The 21,694-nt window shown below is 25.4% G+C and overlaps 1 protein-coding gene across 2 annotated transcripts in view; it reads left to right on the top strand.

The window, feature by feature from the left end:
- The first annotated feature begins 1,172 nt into the window (after window positions 1-1,172).
- Window positions 1,173-21,694, top strand: part of LOC117168176 (protein eiger) — a 50,387-nt gene continuing 29,865 nt past the window's right edge. The window contains exons 1-2 of one of the 2 annotated variants that reach the window (XM_033353624.1): window positions 1,173-1,428; window positions 9,561-9,993. In XM_033353624.1, coding sequence (XP_033209515.1) covers window positions 9,571-9,993 — 423 coding nt within the window. In that variant the 5' untranslated portion in view covers window positions 1,173-1,428; window positions 9,561-9,570. The remainder of the gene's footprint in view (window positions 1,429-9,560; window positions 9,994-21,694) is intronic. The other variant, XM_033353623.1, reaches the window with a different exon arrangement.

Raw genomic sequence — 21,694 nt, 5'->3', positions numbered from 1 at the left:
ATAGCCAGGATATCTATGGAACTTTTCTGGGATATTTTATTGTTTCAAGGATGATATTTAATTCTCAGGTTATCGATGGGACGTCTCTGGGATATTAAAATGTTCTAAGTAGGATATTTAATCCTCACAATATTGAGGATGTCTGTGAGACATTTTTTAGGATATTCGAATGTTCCAGGTAGTATAGTAACTTCCCAGGATATCCAGTTTCTAATATCTCAGAAACTTCTCACAAATATCTTGGATATCCTACGGATATCCCAGAGATATCCACGATGTCTATCATACTTTTAAGGCATATTTCAACGTCCCAAGTATGATATTAAATCCCCAGGATATCCAGGATCTGAATATCCCAGAAACGTTTAATAAATATCCTGAATATCCTGCACATGCAAAATTCCTTTGCAGGATATCCGACGAGTTATCCAGGGATATCCGCATGATACTCAGGATATCTATGGAACTTCGCTGGGATATTTCACTGTCAAAAGGAGTATATTACATCTCCAGGATATCTCTGTAACGTATCTTGGATATTCAAATTTACCAAGTCGAATATCATTCCCGGGATATCCAGGATATCGATCAGACCTTCCTGGGATATTAAATGTCCTGAGTAGAATATTAAATTTCTTATATATCTTTCTTGGAACATTTGAATATCCTAGAAATGTCTAATAGATATCCTGTATATGTCAATTTCCGCCTTGTGCGATATCCTAAGGGTTATACAAGGAATATCCAGGACAGCCTAGATAGAATATTAAATTCCCAGGATTTTAATATCTCGGAAACGTTTAATAGATATATTGGATGTCCTAGGGATATCCCAATTTTCGGCTTGCAGAATATCCGTCGGGTTATCCCTGGGACATCCTGGAACAACGTAGAAGATAAATGGTATCAAATAAGATATCCCCATATATCCTATTCTTGGGAGGGAGCATCCATCAGGCCTATTGTTTTAATTTTTTCATACAATTATGTCTTTAGCAGGAGCCCACGATTACTAGCACGCGCCTCATCTAGTTCCCGAATGCCCGCATCATTATCAATCATTATCTTCAATTCTTCAATTCTTCAGTCTTGCACTGAAGCTATAGTGGCGCCGCGCCGCTCTGACAAACACAACGAACGTGTGCTAGGGCTCATCCTACCAGTTCGTACCAGTTTACTCGAATCTTCCGACCCGAGAGTGTTGTTAGTTCTTCTATCTCTTCTTTGATTGAAATCGATTTTTTTATTTTTTATTTTTTCATGTTTTATTTTTTCACCTTTTACTTGACCAGTTTTATTACTTTCGATTCATCTCGAGACTCCAGTCCCAGGAGATGAGGACCATTCAAACTCCCAACTTCTTGCCTCCTTGCAGAAGTCCTTAGGACCAAGTTTCAGGACCAAGATCCAAAAAGAAATCGAGGAAAGGTGAGAAACCCTAAAGAAAGGACCAATCAAAAAAGAACAATGACGGAAGCTTCTTCTTCTTCGCGAAGTTGGAGAAAAAGTTACCTGACAGGTTTTAAAGGGGTCGGTCCTCGATTTATTTATTTTTCATTTTAAAATCTCGTCAATCTTTATTCTGTAGAAGTGTTCTCAATTTAGTAAGATTTGTCTTCCTCCCCAAATTGTTCTTTAAAAATTAAAGAATTGTTGTTTCGTTTTCTATTTTTTTTTAATCCTCTGATTGAAAGGCTTTTTATTGGGGAATGATTGAAATACAATGAAGAATATTCTTCCATTTTTTGCTTCGATTTTTCCTTATTTTATAAGATTTGTATTTTATTAATTAATAATGACAAATTACAATACCGGCGGAAATTATAAACGCCTATTTTTTAGCTCTTCCTAAAGTCTCTTAATTTTTATAACAGAGGATGTCCGTCAGCTGGACCGAAAAAACTAAACATGATTAGATTAACTTGATAATGGTACTGAAAAGTTTCTTCATGGCATTTAGAAACAAATTGTTTTCATTAAAAAAGTGTCTCGCTATTGGGCAAGTCGATTAAAAAATTTGAAATTTCTTAATTTTTGTGTAAGGAAATTAAAAAAAAAATTTTCTGGAGGTTTTATCTTAGAGGAAAAAAAAACAAATATTTTTTCCTCGAGATATGATATTTCAAAGAATTATGAAAAATGAAATTATGTTAAATTGTACCTAAAGATGCTGAAAAAAATGCTTTTCGTTTATTTCTAATTTTTCGTGGCCATTTTGATAAAATAAGGAAACGGGTATATTTTTAAATTCTTAAAATATTTTTTACAGATTCTGAAACATGAGAAGCAAGCAAATAAAAACATTTTTTTATAACTTGAGTTTCAAATTAACCAAAGTGCATATTTAGTCATTTTTTGAAATATTACATTTCGACAAAACAAACATTTCGTAATTTTTTTCGTCTATGGCAATTCACTTCGATAAACCTTACCCGAAAAAATTGAAAAAAATGTATTTTCTATACACAACAAATTTGAACATTTTCAATCCACCTGTCTAATAGTGTTAGAAAAGAAATTTGTTAATAATTTATCTTTTTTTTTAATTTTTTTTACTTTGGACAAAAATAATTTTTTTGTAGAAGATCCATTATTTTTGTTTAAAAATTCTATTTATTTAGTTATAAATTCGTCTTTTTTGTAAAAAAAATTAATATTTGCGAGTCCAAAATTCAACTGCTTTGTAGAAAATTTGTCTTTTTGGTCTGAAGTTGAACTACTTTGTTAAAAAAGGAATTGGTATAAATGATTTATCATTTTGACAATTCATCTGTTTTTTTTTGTTTTGAAAATGGACACTTGTTAAAAATTTAACAATTTTGTTAAAAAGTCTTTTTTTTTGTCAAAAATTCAACTGTCTTAATGAAATTGCGTCCTTTTGCATTAAAAATTGGTTTGATTAAATAATTATATTTTGAAATAACAAAATTGTATTTAAAACTTGTTTAGTCATGCTGTAAAATTTAATTAAATATTGTAAATAATTTAATATTTGTCAGAAATAATTGTTTAAACAATCTATTATTATTATTTATAATAATATTCTCTCAGACTAAAGCTAGAAATTTGAATTTTTTCCCCAAATTGTATACTTTTTGTTCACTTTTCAATTAATATGAGGTAATAAGTACTTAAGTTTAACAAGCATGATTGTTTAAACAATTTATTGTTATTTCTCATACTATTTTCGTTGAATAATCCTAAAAAGATGTGGTTTTTTATGATGTCTTCAATTTTTAAAATAAATTAATGTAATTTCATAAACATAATTGTTTAAACAATGTTCTTTGTTCCATTAATTATTATTAAATTCTATGAGGAAAGCGTACACTAAGTTTAAAATTTCAGAAAAAACTGCAACTTTATTGCATCATTCAAAGCGAATATTATTTGAAATCATAATAAATTGGCCAAAGAATTATTTTTGTTAAATTTAATTTATTGTTTATTGCCTTAATATAAGTAAAAAATTGAAAAAAGTTGAAAAATTAGAAAAAAAACTGCGGCTCTCTATCTCTATTCTATGAGAAAATTGCTAAACACAATAATAAATTGTTTAGCAAATTTTCAGGGAAAAATTTGAAATGATTGTTTTGTAATGATTTACAAGAGAAAATTACAAAAAGGTCATAAAACATTTTTCATTATTTCCTAAAATTTCTAAAAAGTTTGTAAAGGATTTGGAAGCAAAATTTTGCAATTCCACTATATTACATAATTTTTAAATAGCAAGTTTAACAGTTATTCAGACATTTTTAAACGATTCAAAAATATTTAAAACTTGTAAAGATTTTTAAAGAATTTTATAAGGTTTCACGAAAGTGAAAAAATTCTTTTAGTTTAATAGGAACAATTAAAATATTTTTTTATTTCAAACGGTTAATTTCAAAATATTATTTAAAATGATACAAAAATATTTCAAACAAAAAAATTCTTTTCTACGATAAAAAATGGCTGTTTATCAAAAAAGATAAAATTTATACAAAAAAAATTTTTTTAATTAAAAAGGCGAATTTTTAACAAATAAAGATTTTTGACGATAGAAAAAATAAAATTTTATCTAAAATATTAAATGTGCGAGCCTAAAAATGAATTTCCTCAACAAAAATTGAGTTTGTAAAAAAAAATAATTACTTTCCATCAAAAAATAAATTTCCCACGAAACTGATGGATTTTTACCCAACAAAAATGGTATTTCAAAGAAAGACAATTTTTTTTACAAAAAAGAAAAATTTTCAACTAAAAAAGAGCAATCTTAAAAATATAAAAAGTTACATTTTCAGTTGCACTTTCATTTTAACAACATGAGATATTCAGTAAAATAGATGAATTTTTGGTTAAAAAAGATTTCAGTTGACTTTTCATGATCAAAATATGAATTTATAAACAAGAAAAAAGTTTCTACGAACATAATTGAATTTAAAATCTAAAAAGACGAATTTTTAATTAAAAAAAGGTTGCATTTTTACCAAAGTAGTCGAATTCTTTACCAAATAGTTTCATATTTGTCCAGGAAAGATGCAATTTGTACTAAAACGGATGAATTTCACCTAGAAAATATTTCAGTTCATCTTTCAAAGCCAAATTATAAATTTTAAACAAAAAGTAAATTTTTTACGGAATAGTCAAATTTTATACAAAATAAATTTTAAATAATAATAAATTTTTTTACTAAAAAAAATGTCTAAAAAGATTGTTGAATTTTCATCCAGAAAAGATTTTAGTCTATTTTTCAACACCAAAATTTAAACAGAAAATAAATTTGCTACGAAATAGTTGTATTTTCAACAAAACAGCAGAATTTTCAACCAAAAAGTATGACTTTTCAAAAAAATTGTTGAATTGAAAATTGAATTTTTTTCTTAGAAACTTACTTTTTGTTAAAAAATCAATATTTTAATCTTGAAAAGTCAGCTGGAATCTTTTTTAACGGAAGATTCAACTATTTCTTTGAAAATTTGGCCCAATCACATTTTTAAGAAATCAAATGTATATTTTTTCTAGATTTATATTTTTAGTTAAAAATTCATCGCTTTGGTTGAAAGTTCAATTGAAAGTTCAATAATATAGATAAAATTTTATTTCTTGCTTGAGTGAAAAATCTCTATTTATTGAAAATGTGTCTTTTTGATTTTAAAATTATTTTTTGTTTAAATTTCATCTTTTTTTTATTGAAAGTACATTTTTTTGTTTAAAGTAAATTAATAAATTTGAAAATTTTGATTCTGGCAGGAATTTGAATATTAATTACCAAGAAAAATGAAAAATTAGTCAAGGAAAAATCGGGGATTTTTTAAAATGAAGTTCTCGGACATCCTGCCTAATTCTACTAGCCTTAACTAGCAAAAAATTTCTAGAAACTAAAAATTATAAGGTGCTATTTTGAGCTTAAAAAAAGTACATTACCTTATATTTTTTGGTGTGTGGCTGTGTCATCAAATTCTCTTGAATTCTTGACAAAGGGACAAAAGAAAAACGTCTTTGAGAAGTGTGTTTTTGAAATCTAGATTTTTGACGAATACTGAGTAAAACCCCGTAAAAACAGATAAGTGTATTTACAGAGGCGTTTACGTTTTTCGAGTACGATTGCGACAAGACTTTGAAGATGAGTTTAAAAAACTGGAAAACCCGAGTTTATCCGAATTTCTTTATCTGAGCTATTGTAAAATCTGCTATCTAAATCTCATCTTTCACGTGGGAAAGTTTTCCTTTTCGGATTTTTATTTACTTTCAATCTTGTTTTGTTGAGCATTCGAGAACGCATCGTAAAAGCGACGTTGCGATAAAATTGCACCCTTTTTAAAAAAAAAATTTTCCCTTTTTTTAAAGCTGCCAATAATTGTTCAAGAATTATAATAATAATTACATCATTTTATTTTATGCGAAATTGCTGAAATTACTGAATTGATAAATTTTCAATTTTATTCATAAATTTTCAATTGTATTGATAAATTTTCAATTTAAAAATAAATTTCGAACCAAATAATTGAATTTTTTACCAAAAAGATTAATTTTTCACCAATATGAATCATCTACCACAAAAAAAGAATTTTCAACAACCCGTTAAATTTTAAATCAAAGAAATTAATTTTTAATTATAATTATAAGTCTTTAATAAAGTAAAAAATAATTTTGAATCAAATAGTTGAATTTTTCACCAAAATGATAGATTTTCAAACATAAAGATTAATCGTCTACTAAAAAATACGATTAAAAAATACATACATTTTTCATAAAATATTAAAATTTTTAACCAAAGAAATGAGTTTTCAACGAAAATGAGGAATATTTAACCAAAAAAAGTGAATTTTCAACGAAGAAGATTAATTTTCTACCATAAAAGACGAATTTTTAACAAACAAAAAAAAATTTTAACTAGAAAAAATTAATTTTCAACCCAAAAAATTAATTTTCTTCAAAAAAGATGAATTTATAACAAAATACATGCATTATTGTCTGCAAAAAGATGAATATTTAATAAGATACTAAAAAATAAAAAAATAGACTTTTAGTTAAAAAATTAAACGAATTTAAATCGTAAACCAAAAAATGAATTTTTCACCAAGAAGATTAATATTCTACTACAAAGGATGAATGTTCAATTTTGTAACCAAAGAAATGAATTTTCAAATAAAATAAGGATTCTTTAACTTAGAAGAACACTAATTTTCAACAAAATACATAAATTTTCATCTAAAAAAATATAAGTTTTCAACACAAAATATTTAAAGTTGCAAAAAGTAATTTTCAAACATAAAAAACGAATTTTCAACAAAGTGGTTAAATTTTCAACTATTATTTGATCTTCCAACCAAAAAATATTTTAATCTGAAACAAAAAACAGTTGAATTCAACCAAAGAAGATGAATATGTAGCAAAATAGTTCAATCTGTTAACAAATAAATAAATTTTCAATTGTATTGGTGAATTTTCAATTTAAATAATTAATTTTTAACTAAATACTAGAATTTGTGACCAAAAAGATAATTTTTTTACAAAGAATATGAATCTTCTACCATAAAAGATGAATTCTTAACAAACAGCTAAATTTTAAATCAAAGAAACTAAATTTTTTAATCAAAGAAATAATTTTTCAAATAAAATTAGGAATATTTAACAAAAAAATGAATTTCAATTAAGAAAATTAATTAATTTCGACAAAATAATTCAATTTTTAATCAAAGAAATGAATCGTAAACTAAAAAAATGAATTCTTCACCAAGAAGATTAATATTCTAATACAAAGGATGCATGTTTAATTTTGTTCCCAAAGAAATGAATTTTTAACTGTGACGACGAATGTTCAATGAAAAAATTTATTTTGAATCAAATAGTAAAATTTTCGATCAAAAAGATCAATTTTCAACCAAGTAAATTAATTTTATACCAAAAAAGACGAAATTTCATCAAAATACATCGGTTTTCAACTAAAAAAGGTACATTTTTAAACAAAAATGGACTAGTTATATTTTAGTTTGAAAAAATTCAATTTTATCCAAAAGAAAACGATATTTTTAAAAATAGTTAAATTTTACGAAAAAAATGATTTCAACAAAATACATGAATTTTCAACTAAGAAAAGATAACTTGTCAAATTAAAAAAACCATAATTACGAATCATCAAAATTTTTTTTTTAATTTTGAATTAAAAAAGGTACATTTTTTACGAAAAAACGAATGGTTTTAATATTATTTAACAAAATTATCTCCCCCCCCCAAAACGAATTTTCAAAACAATGGTTAAATTTTTAACGAAAAAGTTTGTTTTCAACAAAATACATGAAGTTGCAACTAAAAAAGATAATTTTTCGACTAGAAACGATTTTCGATTAAAACAAATTTAAAAAAATAGTTAAAGTTTTAATAAAAGAAAAGGGTTTTTGAATTAACTGATTGAATATAAACCAAAAAAAGGATTTTTTAAAAAAGTTTTTACTATTAACCAAAAAAGTGTAATAGTTTATATTTCAACCAAATAAATATGAAGTTTTATCGAAAAAATAAATAATTGAAACAAAAAGAAGTATAATCTTTGAAAAAACTGAATAACCGAAAAATATGAATTTTCAACCAAAAAATTAATTTTTAACAAAATAAATAAATTTTCAACCCATTTTCAACAAATTGTCAACAGATTAGTAAAAACAACTCTTACCCGCGCAGTTAATATTCAATTAAAAATGATACGTTAAAAAAACTAATTAAAAGAAGATTAATTTTCAACCAAACATTTGCATTTCAATCCAAGAAAGATGATATTTCTCCTAAAACAGATGAATTTTTGAATCAAAAAGACAAATTAAAAAAAAAAGTTGAATTTTCATCAAAAAAAAATTCAGTTGATTTCTCAACACCAAAATATGAATTTTAAACAAGTAAATTTGTTGCAAAACAGTTGAATTTTCAAATAAACAGTTTCAAATAAACGACTTTTTCGCTTGAATATTCAATGAGTTGGGTAAAACATTTTTCTTTCGGGACAGAAAAATCTCTCTTTTTGGGTAAAATTCTAATTATTTTACTAGAAAATTCTGCTCTTTGGTTTATAATTAACTTTTTTATTGAAAATTCATATTTTGATTTTATATTATATTATTTATATATATTTTTTTGTTTGTCAAAATTGCAATTATTATTAATTTGCTTCATTAATTGTAAAACAAAAAAAGTATTTTCTATCATAAAAGTTGAATTTTCTCCTACTTCCCCTCTCCTTATTTCTCATCACTTTCTCTCTCCTTTTTTGTCCTACTTTCCCTATCCTTAGTTCTAATAGTTCCCCTTTCCTGACGATCCTACTTCTTCCTCATTTCTGTTTATTTCTCCTCTTCTTATTCGCTCCCACTTCTCTTCCCCTTATTTCCACCGCTTTTACTAATTCCCCTCTCCTTATTTCTCCCAATTCTCCCACTTCCGTTCCCCTTATTTTTACTCACTTCCTCTACTTCCCCTTTCGTTATTTCTCATCACTTTCTCTCTCCTTTTTTGTCCTACTTTCCCTATCCTTAGTTCTCCTAGTTCCCCTTTCCTCACTTTCCTACTTCTTACTTATTTTGCTTTACTTCTCCTCTTATCATTTTCTCCCACTTTTCCTACTTCCTCTTCCTTGATTTCTACCACTTCATTTACTTTCCCTGCCTTGATTTCTACCGCTTTTCCTACTTCCGCTTCCCTTATTCCAACCACTTCTACTGCTTCCCCATCCTTTATTTTCTCTCTCCTCATTTTCATCACTTCCCCTCCTATCATTTGCCCTCACTTCTCCCACGCCCCCTCTCCTCAATTGCCCTACATCTTCAATAATTTCCCCTCACTTTCCCGTCCATTAATTTCTCAAAATTTTTCCTCCCATCATTTCTACTCACTTCATCCCTTTTCCCCTCCCAGTAAAAGAAATGCGACGGATGGACGGACGGCTCCTTTTCTTTATAAAAATCCCTCTTCTTTGAAGAAAAGTTCCCCTACGATTAAATGATTCATATAGTCAAAATTAATTTTTGATAGTTGATTGGGAAATTAAATTGATTTGTAAATTAGAGGACGATCTTGATTTCTTGCAGCTTTCCTAAGATGACTTCTGTTTTGTCTGATGGGCAAAAAAATGTAGGCCGAATGAAGCAGAAACCGCAGAATCAGAAGGGGCAAAAAGATGCTGGAAGAGAAGAAACTCGATCATTTCTGAGTTTTTCCAGAGAGAATTTAAGTTTATCGAACTCGGATCTGGAACAAGGATTTAATAAAAAAAGATTGCGAGTGAGAAAACACACGTTATTGAGCATCTTGGCACTGGCACTTGCCCTGATTTGTTTTGGAATCGAAGTTTGGAAAGTAAAATATGTGGTCGAAAATGCGAAAGAATTGGAAATTTGGAAAGTGAAATGGGTGGTCGAAAATGCGAGAGAAATCGAAATTTTGAAGAGGGATGTGGACTCCTTAAAGCACACGATTTTAGAGAAAGACCTGCTGGACGAATTAAATGCTTTCGAGGAAAAGGTATGAAACTCAAATTTGATCAACATCTTCGATTTTAGTTTCATAAATTTTAATTTAAAGATCCGTTAAATATAAATGGTCCAAACATTAAAAATTTAAAGCTTCTAGATTATTTTTTTGAAGTCAAATTTCTTTTTGTAAACGAATAAATTAAAAAGCAAAATCGATCAAAGCTAAAGATTCTTCTTCGATAACCCCACTACTGCCACTCTGTTCTTGTTATGTGTTCTCTCTCTATTCGTACGTCCCCATTGTGTGGCGATTTGAAATTACTACAAAGACTCCTCTTAGATATCCCCAATACCGCCACGAAATTCTTTAATAGATATCTAGCTATCTTTCTCTATTCGCCTCTCTTTTGCAATTGCTCTCAATACTCCTTCTTAGATATCCCTACTATTTTCACGCAATTCTTACTATCGCCTCTCTCTCTATACCTCGCTCTTTTTTGCCGCGATTCGCTATTGCTCTAAAGACTTCTCTTAGATATCCCCACTATTGTCACGCTGTTCTTGCAATGCGTTTCCTCTCTATTCCCCTATAGTTTGTGCTGCGATTCGCAATTACTGCAAAGACTCCCCTCAGATATCCCCACTACTGCCACTATATTATTTCTTATATATATATATATATATATATATTTTGTTTTTGTCTATTCGCTGCTCTTTTTTAATTGCTCTTAATTCTCCTGCTAGAGATCCCCACTATTGTCACGCTATTGTTACTACCCCCTTCTCTCTGTCTATTCCTCTCTTTTTTGTGCCGAAATTCGCAATTGCTCCTTTTAGTACCGATTATTCCACCAATTACTTTTTTAGATATCCCCACTATTGCCGCACTATTCTTACTGGACCCTCTGCCTGTCTATTCATCTCTCGTTTGTGCTGAGATTTGCAATTGCTCTAAAGATTCCTATTAGATATCCCCACTATTGCCACGCTATTCTTGCAATGCCCAACTTTCGATAGTCGAGTTTTAATTCATTAAAATATGAAACTCGTTAAAAAAGTAAATGTCTTTCATTTTTAAGATTAAAAAATTACCACGAAAAAAATGTTCAGAAATAATTTCCGAGAAATAACCATTTGTAGTTTATTAAGTTAAGTGCAAGAATCGTGTTGAGCCTTTATGATTTATAATTGAAAGATAAGAGCAATTTCACAACTAATTTAAATTGATTTAAAAGGTTTCGAGTTCGGCCATTGACTCGATAAAAAATAGATACATTACGGTGCAGTTTACAATTATTAGAATTTTTTTAAGTCAGGAAATTTTTTGGAGGGTGTGTTTTTTGCAATATAAAAATGAGTAAAAATGATTCTTTATTTGTAAAATTAGCTTTATGTTCCTTAATTGAACTATTTTGCTGAAAATTTTGTTTTGTAAATTAATTTCTTTTACTGAAAATTGAACTATTTTGTTTTTGCTTGAAAGTTGATCGTTTTTAGTTGAAAATTAATAAATTTTTTGAAAAATTCAATAGTTTATTTGCAATGTTCTCTTTTGTTGAAAATTAATTTTTTTGTTTGAAGATTCATCATTTTAATTAAAAAATTTATCTCTGGCTGAAAATTAATTCTTTTTACTGAAAGTTTAAATATTTAATTTAAAATTTTAACTCCTTTATTGAAAATTTAACTATTAAAGTTGAGTATTCCACGAATTCTGTAAAAAAATCATTTATTTGGTTGAAAATTAATTTCTTTAACTAAAATTTTGATTATTTCAATTTTTCATTTAAAAAATTGTCTCTTTTAGTGAGAAATTCGTCTTTTTCAAAAGTTTAATTATTGTAGTTAAAGATTCTTTTTTTTTTTGCTTAAAATTCATATATAGCAGTTGAATATTCATCATTTTAGTTAAAAATGCATTACTTTGGTTGAAATTTATTTGGTAAATATTTAATTTTTCAACTAAAAATCTAATTGTCATTTAAAACCCCGTTTTTGTCTTGTTCGATTCAACTAATTGATTAAAAAATAACTTTTTTGGAAATTTTATCATCCTTGGTTGAAAATTCAACTATTTTTTGCAAATGCATCGTTTTGGGTTAAAAAATAAATCAATAAATTTATTTTTTAAAATGTAAATTAACCTTGTTGGTAGAAAATTCAACTAATTGGTTGAACTTTTTAAAAAAATTTTATCTTTTTTTAAAGACGTCTTTTTTGGCTGAATTAAACTGTTTTTTATTTAAAATACAAATATTTTTCGGTAGAAACGTCATCTTGTTTCGTTAAAAATTTAAAAATTTGTTTGAAAGTTGATCTAGATTGTTAAAAATTTATTTTTGTTATTGTATATTATCTTTAATAATTGTAAGTTTAAATGTCCATTTTTTAAGTTTAAAATTTATCGTTTTTAGTTGAAAATTAACATTTTTGTTGGAAATATGTTTTTCTTTGTTTTAAATTAATAATGATATAACAATAAATAAAATAATATAATCATGACAATAATAATTATTAATCTTCTTTGTTAAAAATGCATCTGTATGATTAAAAATAAAATATTTTCAATTAAAATGATCAAATTTATTAATTTTAGGTATAAAAATATAAAATAAAAAGAATTTGCAATATTGTTCAAATTCATGAACTTTTAAAGACAAATTAAAGAAAAAATTAATTATCTTTTTGGTAATATTTTATTATTTAATTCATCAGCGGTGCTAATATATTTAAGAATATATTGTAATATAATTTTTTAAAGCTTTCTTAATAAAAACATTAATTGAGTCCTTGGAAACTGAAAAAATGTATTTATAATAATTTCGCAAAACTTTGGGGCGACTGGCAAACTCGAAAAATAAAATTCCCGCTACTGTAAAATTCCTGATTAATAAAATTCCAAAATTATAAAATTCCCGGCAGTTTATAATATTACCGAATTTCAAAATTTTTGACATAAAATTTGCCCAATTATATAATATCTGAAGTAGAAAATTCTCGAATTTAAACAATTACAATTTTTAAAATATTATTTATTTAATAAAAATGCAATAATCACATATTTTTATAAAAAAAAATATTTTTAAAATTTAAAGTTTCTAAAATTATCATTTAAATTAAAAATAACAGTAATTAAACAAAATATATTTCTAGATCATTTTCTTTTTAATTATTGTTATTTTAAATTCAAACAATAATTTCAGAAATAAGAAACGTTTATTTTCAAATTCGCTAATATTATACACTTAGAATTTTATTATTCGGGAATTTTATCAATCAAGGATTTTCTAATTCGGGAATTTTAGTGTCAGGAATTTTATTATTCTGGGATTTCCAAATTTGGTAATATTATAAACAGTTCGAGAATTTTCTAATTCTGGGATTTTATTATTCGCGCATTTTATTATACGGGAATTTTATTCTGAAGTTTCAAGTTTGGTAACATTATAAACTGTTCGGAAATTTTATCATTTGAGAATTTTATGATCCGGGAATCTTATTATTTGGGAATTCCATTATTCGAAAATTTGAACATTTTCGAATTTTTTAATCTGGGGTTTTATTAATCGAAAATGTCACAACTCTGAAATTTTATTAATCGTCAATTTTATTATCCAGGAATTTAAAAATTCTGGAATGTTATTGATCGGGAATTTTATCATTCAGGAATTTTACAATTATAAAATTTTATCCATTGGGAATTTTTAACTTCTGGAATTTTATTAATCGGGAATTTGACAATTATAGAATTTTATTAATCGAGAACTTTACAATTCTGGTAGTTTATTATTAGGAAATTTTATTGATCAGAAATTTTATTATTCGAGAATTTTAAAATTCGGGAAATTTTATTGTTCAGGAATCTTACAATTATTGTGGAGTTTTGTTAATCGGGAATTTTCCAATTCGGACATTTTACAATGTCGGGAATTTCATCATTCGGGAATTTTACAATTCGGAAATTTTATCAATCGGGAATTTTATTAATCAGTAATTTGATAATTATAGAATTTTATTAATAGAGAACTTTACAATTCTGGAAGTTTATTATTAGGAAATTTTATTAATCAGAAATTTTATTATTCGAGAATTTTAACATTCGGGAAATTTTATTGTTCAGGAATCTTACAATTATTGTGGAGTTTTGTTAATCGGGAATTTTCCATTTAGGATATTTTAAAATGTCAGGAATTTTATCATCCGGGAATTTTACAGTTCAGAAATTTTATCAATCGGGAATTTGAAAGTTCTGGAATTTTATTAATCGGAAATTAGACAATTATAGAATTTTATTAATAGAGAACTATACAATTCTGGAAGTTTATTATTAAGAAATTTTAATTATCGAAAATGTTATCATTCGAGAATTTTAAAATTCGGGAAATTTGATTGTTTATGAATCTTAAAATTATTGTGGAATTTTATTAGTCGAGAATTTTCCAATTAGGACATTTTACAATGTCCGGAATGTCATCATTCGGGAATTTTAAATTCAAAATTTTATCAATCCGGAATTTTAAAGTTCTGAAATTTTATTAATCGGGAATTTGACAATTATACAATTTTAATAATTGGGAATTTTACAATTTTGGAAATTTATTATTAGGGAATTTTATAAATCTGGAATCTTATTATTCGAGATTTTAAAAATTCGAGACATTTTATTGTTCAGGAATCTTACAATTATTGTGGAGTTTTCTTAATCGGGAATTTTCCATTTAGTACATTTTAGAATGTCAGGAATTTTAGAATTTCGTGAATTTTATCATTCGGGAATTTTACAATTTCGAAATTTTATCAATCGGGAATTTGGAGGTTCTGCAATTTTATTAATCGTGAATTTGACAATTATAGAATTTTATTAATCCGGAATTTTTAAATTCTCGAAGTTTATTATTAGGAAATTTTATTAATCGGAAATGTTATTATTTGAGCATTTTAAGATTCGGGAAATTTTATCGTTCAGGAATCTTACAATTATTGTGGAATTTTATTAATCGGGAATTTTCCAATTAGGACATTTTACAATGTCCGGAATTTCATCATTCGGGAATTTTACAATCCAAAAATTTTATCAATCGGGAATTTTAAAGTTCTGGAATTTTATTAATCGGGAATTCGACAATTATACAATTTTATTAATCGAGAACTTTACAATTCTGGAAGTTTATTATTAGGAAATTTTATTAATCAGAAATTTCATTATTCGAGAATTTTAAAATTCGGGAAATTTTATTGTTCAGGAATCTTACAATTATTGTGGAGTTTTGTTAATCGGGAATTTTCCATTTAGGATATTTTAAAATGTCAGGAATTTTATCATCCGGGAATTTTACAGTTCAGAAATTTTATCAATCGGGAATTTGAAAGTTCTGGAATTTTAATAATCGGAAACTAGACAATTATAGAATTTTATTAATTGGGAATTTTATTAATCGGAAATTTTATTATTCAAAATTTTTAAATTCGGGAAATTTTATTATTAAGTAATTATAAATTAGTGTGAAATTTTTTTAGCCGGGAATTTTCCATGTAGGGCATTTTACAATGTTGGGAATTTTGTTTCGGTATTTTTCAGTCGTTTCGAAATTCTATAAGAGTTGATCGTTTAAAAAAATAATTAATAGCTTCAAAGTCTCCTCCTCAAAATAGTTGAAATTAGAGTGCATTCAACTTGAAATTTTTCTTTTGAAAATGCTTCTGAGCATCAAAATTCATTTAGTCCATTTCATAGACTTATTTTTTGTTCTCAGAATTGATTAATTTCTATCTATCGTAAATTTGTGTGTAGGTCGAAAAACGTGCTGGGTGCATTGGATAAATTTTAGCTTGGCAATATTTCTCAGAAGGCTCCAATTTTCTCATATTATAAAGCCGCAAAAAATTAGTTATCAGCGGATTAACTCGATTCCGTGCTTACTAAAGTTTTAGACTCACGTTCGTTCTTCAAATTCATATTCCTCAAACTATTATAAAAATTGTATTCAAAAGCTTCTGAGATTAAATTCAATTTAATTGAAAAATATAAACATTTGCAATTTCTGTGCGAATGAAAAATGAATATTGAAAAAATGAAATTTTCCATTTTTTTCTTCATTTTTCCACCAAGAAAAATTTGTTTTCAATATTTCAAATTTTTGAATAAAAAAGATTTATCTTCAACCAAAAAAGGATGAATTTTCAATCCAAAAGGATAAATGTTTTATCGTCAAAAAATAATCTTAAAAAACAGTTTGCTTTTCGACGAAAAAGATTAACATTTTTAACAAGAAGTTGAATTTTTAACAAAATAATTCAATTATCACCCAAATAGTTAAATTAAAAAAGAATAAATTAATTTTGAACCAAGAAATTGCATTTATAAATAGTGGAAATGGATTTTTTTAAACAAAATTAAAAAATAAATAAATTTTCAAGCAAAAAAAAATAATTTTCTACAAAATAGTTTAATTTTTAACGCATAGATATAAGTTTTCAAAGCAAAAACATGGATTTTTAATAAAAAAAGTTTATTTTAAAAACAAAAAAGGCAATTGTTGAATTTTCAAGCCAAAAATACGAATTTTCTACAAAACAGTTGATTTTTCAATCCGAAAACATGGATTTTCATTTAAAAAGTTTATTTTTAATTAAATAATTGAATTTTTAACTCAAAAAGACAAATTTTCAATAAAACTGTTAAATCTTCAACCTGAGGGGATGACTTTTTTCACAAATTGATGTAAATTAATTAATTTTTGGACTAGAAATACGAAGCCTAGAAAAACTCGAGCCAAAAAGACGAATATTCTTCAAAGTAAATGAATCTTTAATCAAAAAGAATTACTTTTTAAACAACCGGTTCAATTTTCAATAAAATAATTAAATTTCTGACTGAAAATACGAATTTGTAACAATAATGTTGAATTTTCAACCCAAAATGATTTTTCAATAAATAAATTTAAAAAATGCCCACTAAATTATTGAAATATCGAGCCAAAAAGATGAAAATTGTTTTTCTACAAAACATTTCAATTTTCAACCCGAAAATATGAATTTTTAACAAAAAAGTTTATTTTTCACCAAATAGTTTAAGTTTCTATAAAATTGTTGAATTTTCAAGTAAAAAAGACGAATTTCCTACCAAACAGTTTAACTTTTAATCCGAAAATATAATTTTTGAAAACAAAATTATTTTCATGACAATAGGAATTTTTTTGAAGACAACTAAATTCTAAAGAAGAACTCAATTTTCATCATCAACCAAAAAGAATAACTTTTTAACAAAATTATTGACTTCTTAAGAAAATAATTCAATTTTTAAACTAAGAAGAATCTGTAACAAAAGAGTTAAATTTTCAACCAAAAGGGATAACTTTTTAAACAAATTGTTGAATTTTCTATGAAATAATTAAAGTTTCAAACTAAAAATTTCAACCAAACTATTGCAATTTCCAGTAAAGAACACGATGTTTCTACCAATTAGTTGAATTTTCATTTAAAAAAAGGATGACTTTAACAAAATTGTTGAATTTTCAGGCGAATAATTAAAATGTCAAACTGAAAATATGAATTCTCTGCTAAAAATTTTTAATCTTTAACCAAAAAATACTTTTTAATTAAGAAAAAAAATTATAACTAAATTGTTGAAATTTCAAGCCAAAAAGTCGATCGAAAAAATAGTAAAAAAAATTTACACCATATTGTTGAATTTTTAACTAAATACTTCAATTTTCATCCAAAAAGATGAATTAAAAAAAAATATTAATTTTCACCAAAAAAAAAAAAAATAATAATTTTCAATCAAGAATTTAACTTTTCATCAAAAAGACCATTTTTAAACAATATACATGAATAAAAAAAAAATCAAACCAAATAGCTGAATTTTCAGGTAAAAAATTAATTTTCCACAAAAAAAATCAAATTTTCAACCAAAGTTTTTCGGTTGAAAATTTATTAAAAATTAATTTTCGATTAAGTATTTATTTTTCCATAAAAAAGTACCATTTAAAAAAAATTCATAAATTTAAAAAAAAATGATCCAAATAGTTGAATATTAAACCAACAAAGATCAATTTTGAACAAAAAATGGAATAGTTCCATTTTCAGTTAAAACCAAAGAAATAAATTTTAACACAAAAATATTAATCTTTAAATGGGAAATTAATTTCCAATCAAGAATTAAATTTTTAAAAAAGACAATGTTTTAAACAAAATATCAGAATTTTCGAAAAGAACAAACATTTCTACCAAATAGTTAAATTTTACACTAGAGTGATAAATATTTAACTGGAATAATTGAACAATTTATTTCTAACCAAATGGTGGAATTTTTAAGTCGAAGAAACAAATTTTTAACAAATTAGTTGAATCTTTAATTAAGAAGGATGACTTATTAACAAAATTATTAGATTTTCATTAAAATAATTAAATTTTTAAACTAAAAATACCGATTTTCACCAAAAAAGTTGAATCTTCAAAAAAAAAAGGTTTCAAAAAAACATATTTATTTTGAAAGTAATAATAACATTTTTAAAAAAAACGATGAATTTCCAATGAAAAATTATAACAGTAGACTTTTTAATTGAAAATAAATAACTCTCAACGAAAAATAGTAGTAGAAAAAACGAGAAAAATGTGATATTTTTTTCAAGTAGGGGAAACCTGCCTACAGTGGATAATTATTAATTAAAAGAACAAATAAAATAAAAATAAATTTAATTTGTGAACACTTGCAGTGTCTTAACTATTAATTAAATTAAATTTATTATTTTACATATAAGTATTTTTTAATTAATGATTATCCACTGTAGGCAGTCCCCCCCCACAATATTTTGGATAATCAATTTAATTATTAGAAAAAAAAACATGAAAATGATGACAAATGTTAAGTTCAGTGAATGTTTTAGTTTTAAATATGAAAATAGCATTTTATCACTGATATCATAGAGGAAATAAGAATCTTACTATTCCTGCAAAAAGGGAGGTTCAATGACTGCAGAGTAAAAAGAAAAGTGCATACGAGTATGAATATGTATAAACACATCAAGTCGAGACTTGGGTTTTAACGCATAGAAAACCACCGTGGGCGAAGTATAAGTTTCATTTTACACGGGTATTACTTTTAGGACAGAGGTTCTCATTTTTTCTGGTGATTCCCATTCTCCTTAATTACTATTTAATTCCTAATTAGAACAAAACGTTCCAATTATCCAGTGAATCACCGGAAAGTGAGTGCAATTTTGTCACATGTCACCGAATTCCCTCGAAATTTAATGACTTTCCTTCATGGCTCAATATTCAATCCAGAGTGGAAAAAAAACATTTTTATTTAAATATCTTTTTTAATGACAATGCTATTCTTTAATTTTTAATTTTTAATATTAAATAGTGTCGATTCTGGTATAATATTTGGAGAATTGAGAAAAAAATGTGCCTGAGTCGGGATTTGAACCGCGGGCGTCACTATCGCATTCCCGGTTCAAATCCGGGCTAAGGCACATTTTTTTCTCAATTCTTAAAATATTAGACGAGTAATCGACACTATTTAATATTTAGAGTGAAACATTTTTATTTATTGACAACAGGGTGGTCTGAATATGCATTTAAAATTTTTTTTCTCGAATTTTCAATCAAAAATTTGTTTGAATCCACACAAAAAAATGCGTTTAAAAAAAAGAAAATTTGTATAGGTTCCACAAGCTTTAACAAATTTAACATTATTTCCCATTAGAAAAAATACGTTTTTAACAAAAAATTGTTTAAACATTTTATTTTTGTTTATGTCTATATTCGGTTAGAATAATGATAGGAAGTAGCTGTTTTTCGCAAATTTGCACATTCTTGTTCACGATTTAGTGAGAGTGGGGTAATAATTAATGCAAGTTAATAAATTGTCTGTTTAATCAATTTATTATTGTTTGTATCTACCTTCGCTTAGAATAATGAGAAAAAGTTGCGGTTTTTTCTGAAATTTGTAACTTCCCTTTGGCTTTTAAGTTGTAAAAAAATAATATATAAACCACAAACAAATAAATGTTTTAAACAATTTATTATTGTTTTTAGCAATTTTCTCGTAGAATGGAGTAAAAAAGTCCCCGTTTTTTCGAATTAATTTCGAAATAATTGTTTAAACAAATTCTCATGCTTTAAAACTATCTTTTCTTGTATTAAGGTAATAATTCAATTTAATAAAAATAATTGTTTAAATAATTTATCATTATTTTCAATAATATTCTCTTTCAATAATGCTCAAAGCTTACAGTTTTTTTTCTGAAATATTCAACTTTTTGTCTACTTTTCATTTAAAATGAGGTGATAATTAATGCAAGCTTACTAACATAATTATTTAGACGATTTAGTATTATTTTTGAATAATGTTAGAAAGACACATTTTTTTCATAAATATTCAATTTTTTGTCCACTTTATACTTAGAACCAGTTGAAAATTGATCAAATTTGACAAACACAATTGTATAAACAAATTATTATTGTTTATGAATATTTCCTCTAATATTAATGGTAGATAGTTTGCTGTTTACTTAGTAAGGTAATAATTAATGAAATTTAAAAAACATAATTGTTTAAACAAGTTAGTATTATCTATAAGTATCTTATTTTAGATAATTATTGGAAACTTGCAATTTTTATAAATTTTAACTTTGCTTTGGCTTTCTAGTTATAAATAAATAATAAATAAATAATAGAAAGAAGTATTTTCTGACCAATCTCTTTCTTCTTTGTGAATATATTTTTTGTAATAAGACAGATATTTTTAATATTCTTCAAATTTTCTTTATGGATGATATTAAAATTAAATTTTTCTTAACGTAATGACTAAAGGTCTTTTATATATTATTTTATCATATTTATAATTTTTTCCTACCTAAAAATTGAAAAAAGAGCTGAAAATTTTAGGAATACCCACAACTTTTTAACATTACTCTAAGAGAAGATACTTGTGAAAAATAATAAATTTTTAAAAATAATTATGTTTAATAATTTGCATTAATTATCATCTCATAAAAACTGAAATAAAAAATATTTTGTATGAAAATTCAAACAAAAAGAATGTGGACCATCCTAATAAAAAAGCTATGATTGCTGGACAGGGAAATACATTTTGTTAAATTCTAGATGGCGGTCAATTAAAAATTCCAAATATTTTCAATTTAATATTTGAAAAATTTGATGGAAAAAGGATTTTGAATTTAGAAATCATTTAATGATCGCAAAAGTGAAAAATTCTTCAATCTAGTCAAATCCTTCGTTGTTAAATAATTTTACAACTTTTAAATATAAACATTAAAAACTTCTGTAAACAATTTTTCAAATTGAAATCAGAAAAATTTGTAAAGTTAACAGTCACCAAATTTAAGCTTCTAAATTTCCAAAATAATCTCAAATTTTTCGGTTAAAAGACGAAAAAATAAGGATTTTTTTTTATTTGAGAGGGAGAAAAATATCACGTAAAAATTGTTTCACTTGTAGAAAAAAAATTTGTAAATGAAGAATTTTTTTACTTGAAGGGGAAAAATTAAAAAATAATGGATTTTTTTCTTACAAAGGAGAAGGGGGAATTTATTTTTAGAAAATTTGCTAGATTGAAAGGTAAAAGATTTTAAAAGTAAACAATTAACAAATGGAAGTTTCTAAATTTATAAAAGAATATCACATTTTTTCAGTTGACTAATTAAATAAATAACGATTTTTTTTATTTGAGAGGGGGAAAAATATCACGTAAAAAATTGTTTGACTTTTAAAGGGCAAAT

This window comes from Belonocnema kinseyi, chromosome 2 (genome assembly GCF_010883055.1).
Source record: "Belonocnema kinseyi isolate 2016_QV_RU_SX_M_011 chromosome 2, B_treatae_v1, whole genome shotgun sequence".
Lineage (NCBI taxonomy): Eukaryota > Metazoa > Arthropoda > Insecta > Hymenoptera > Cynipidae > Belonocnema > Belonocnema kinseyi.
This window is presented reverse-complemented; position numbering and strand designations above follow the sequence as displayed.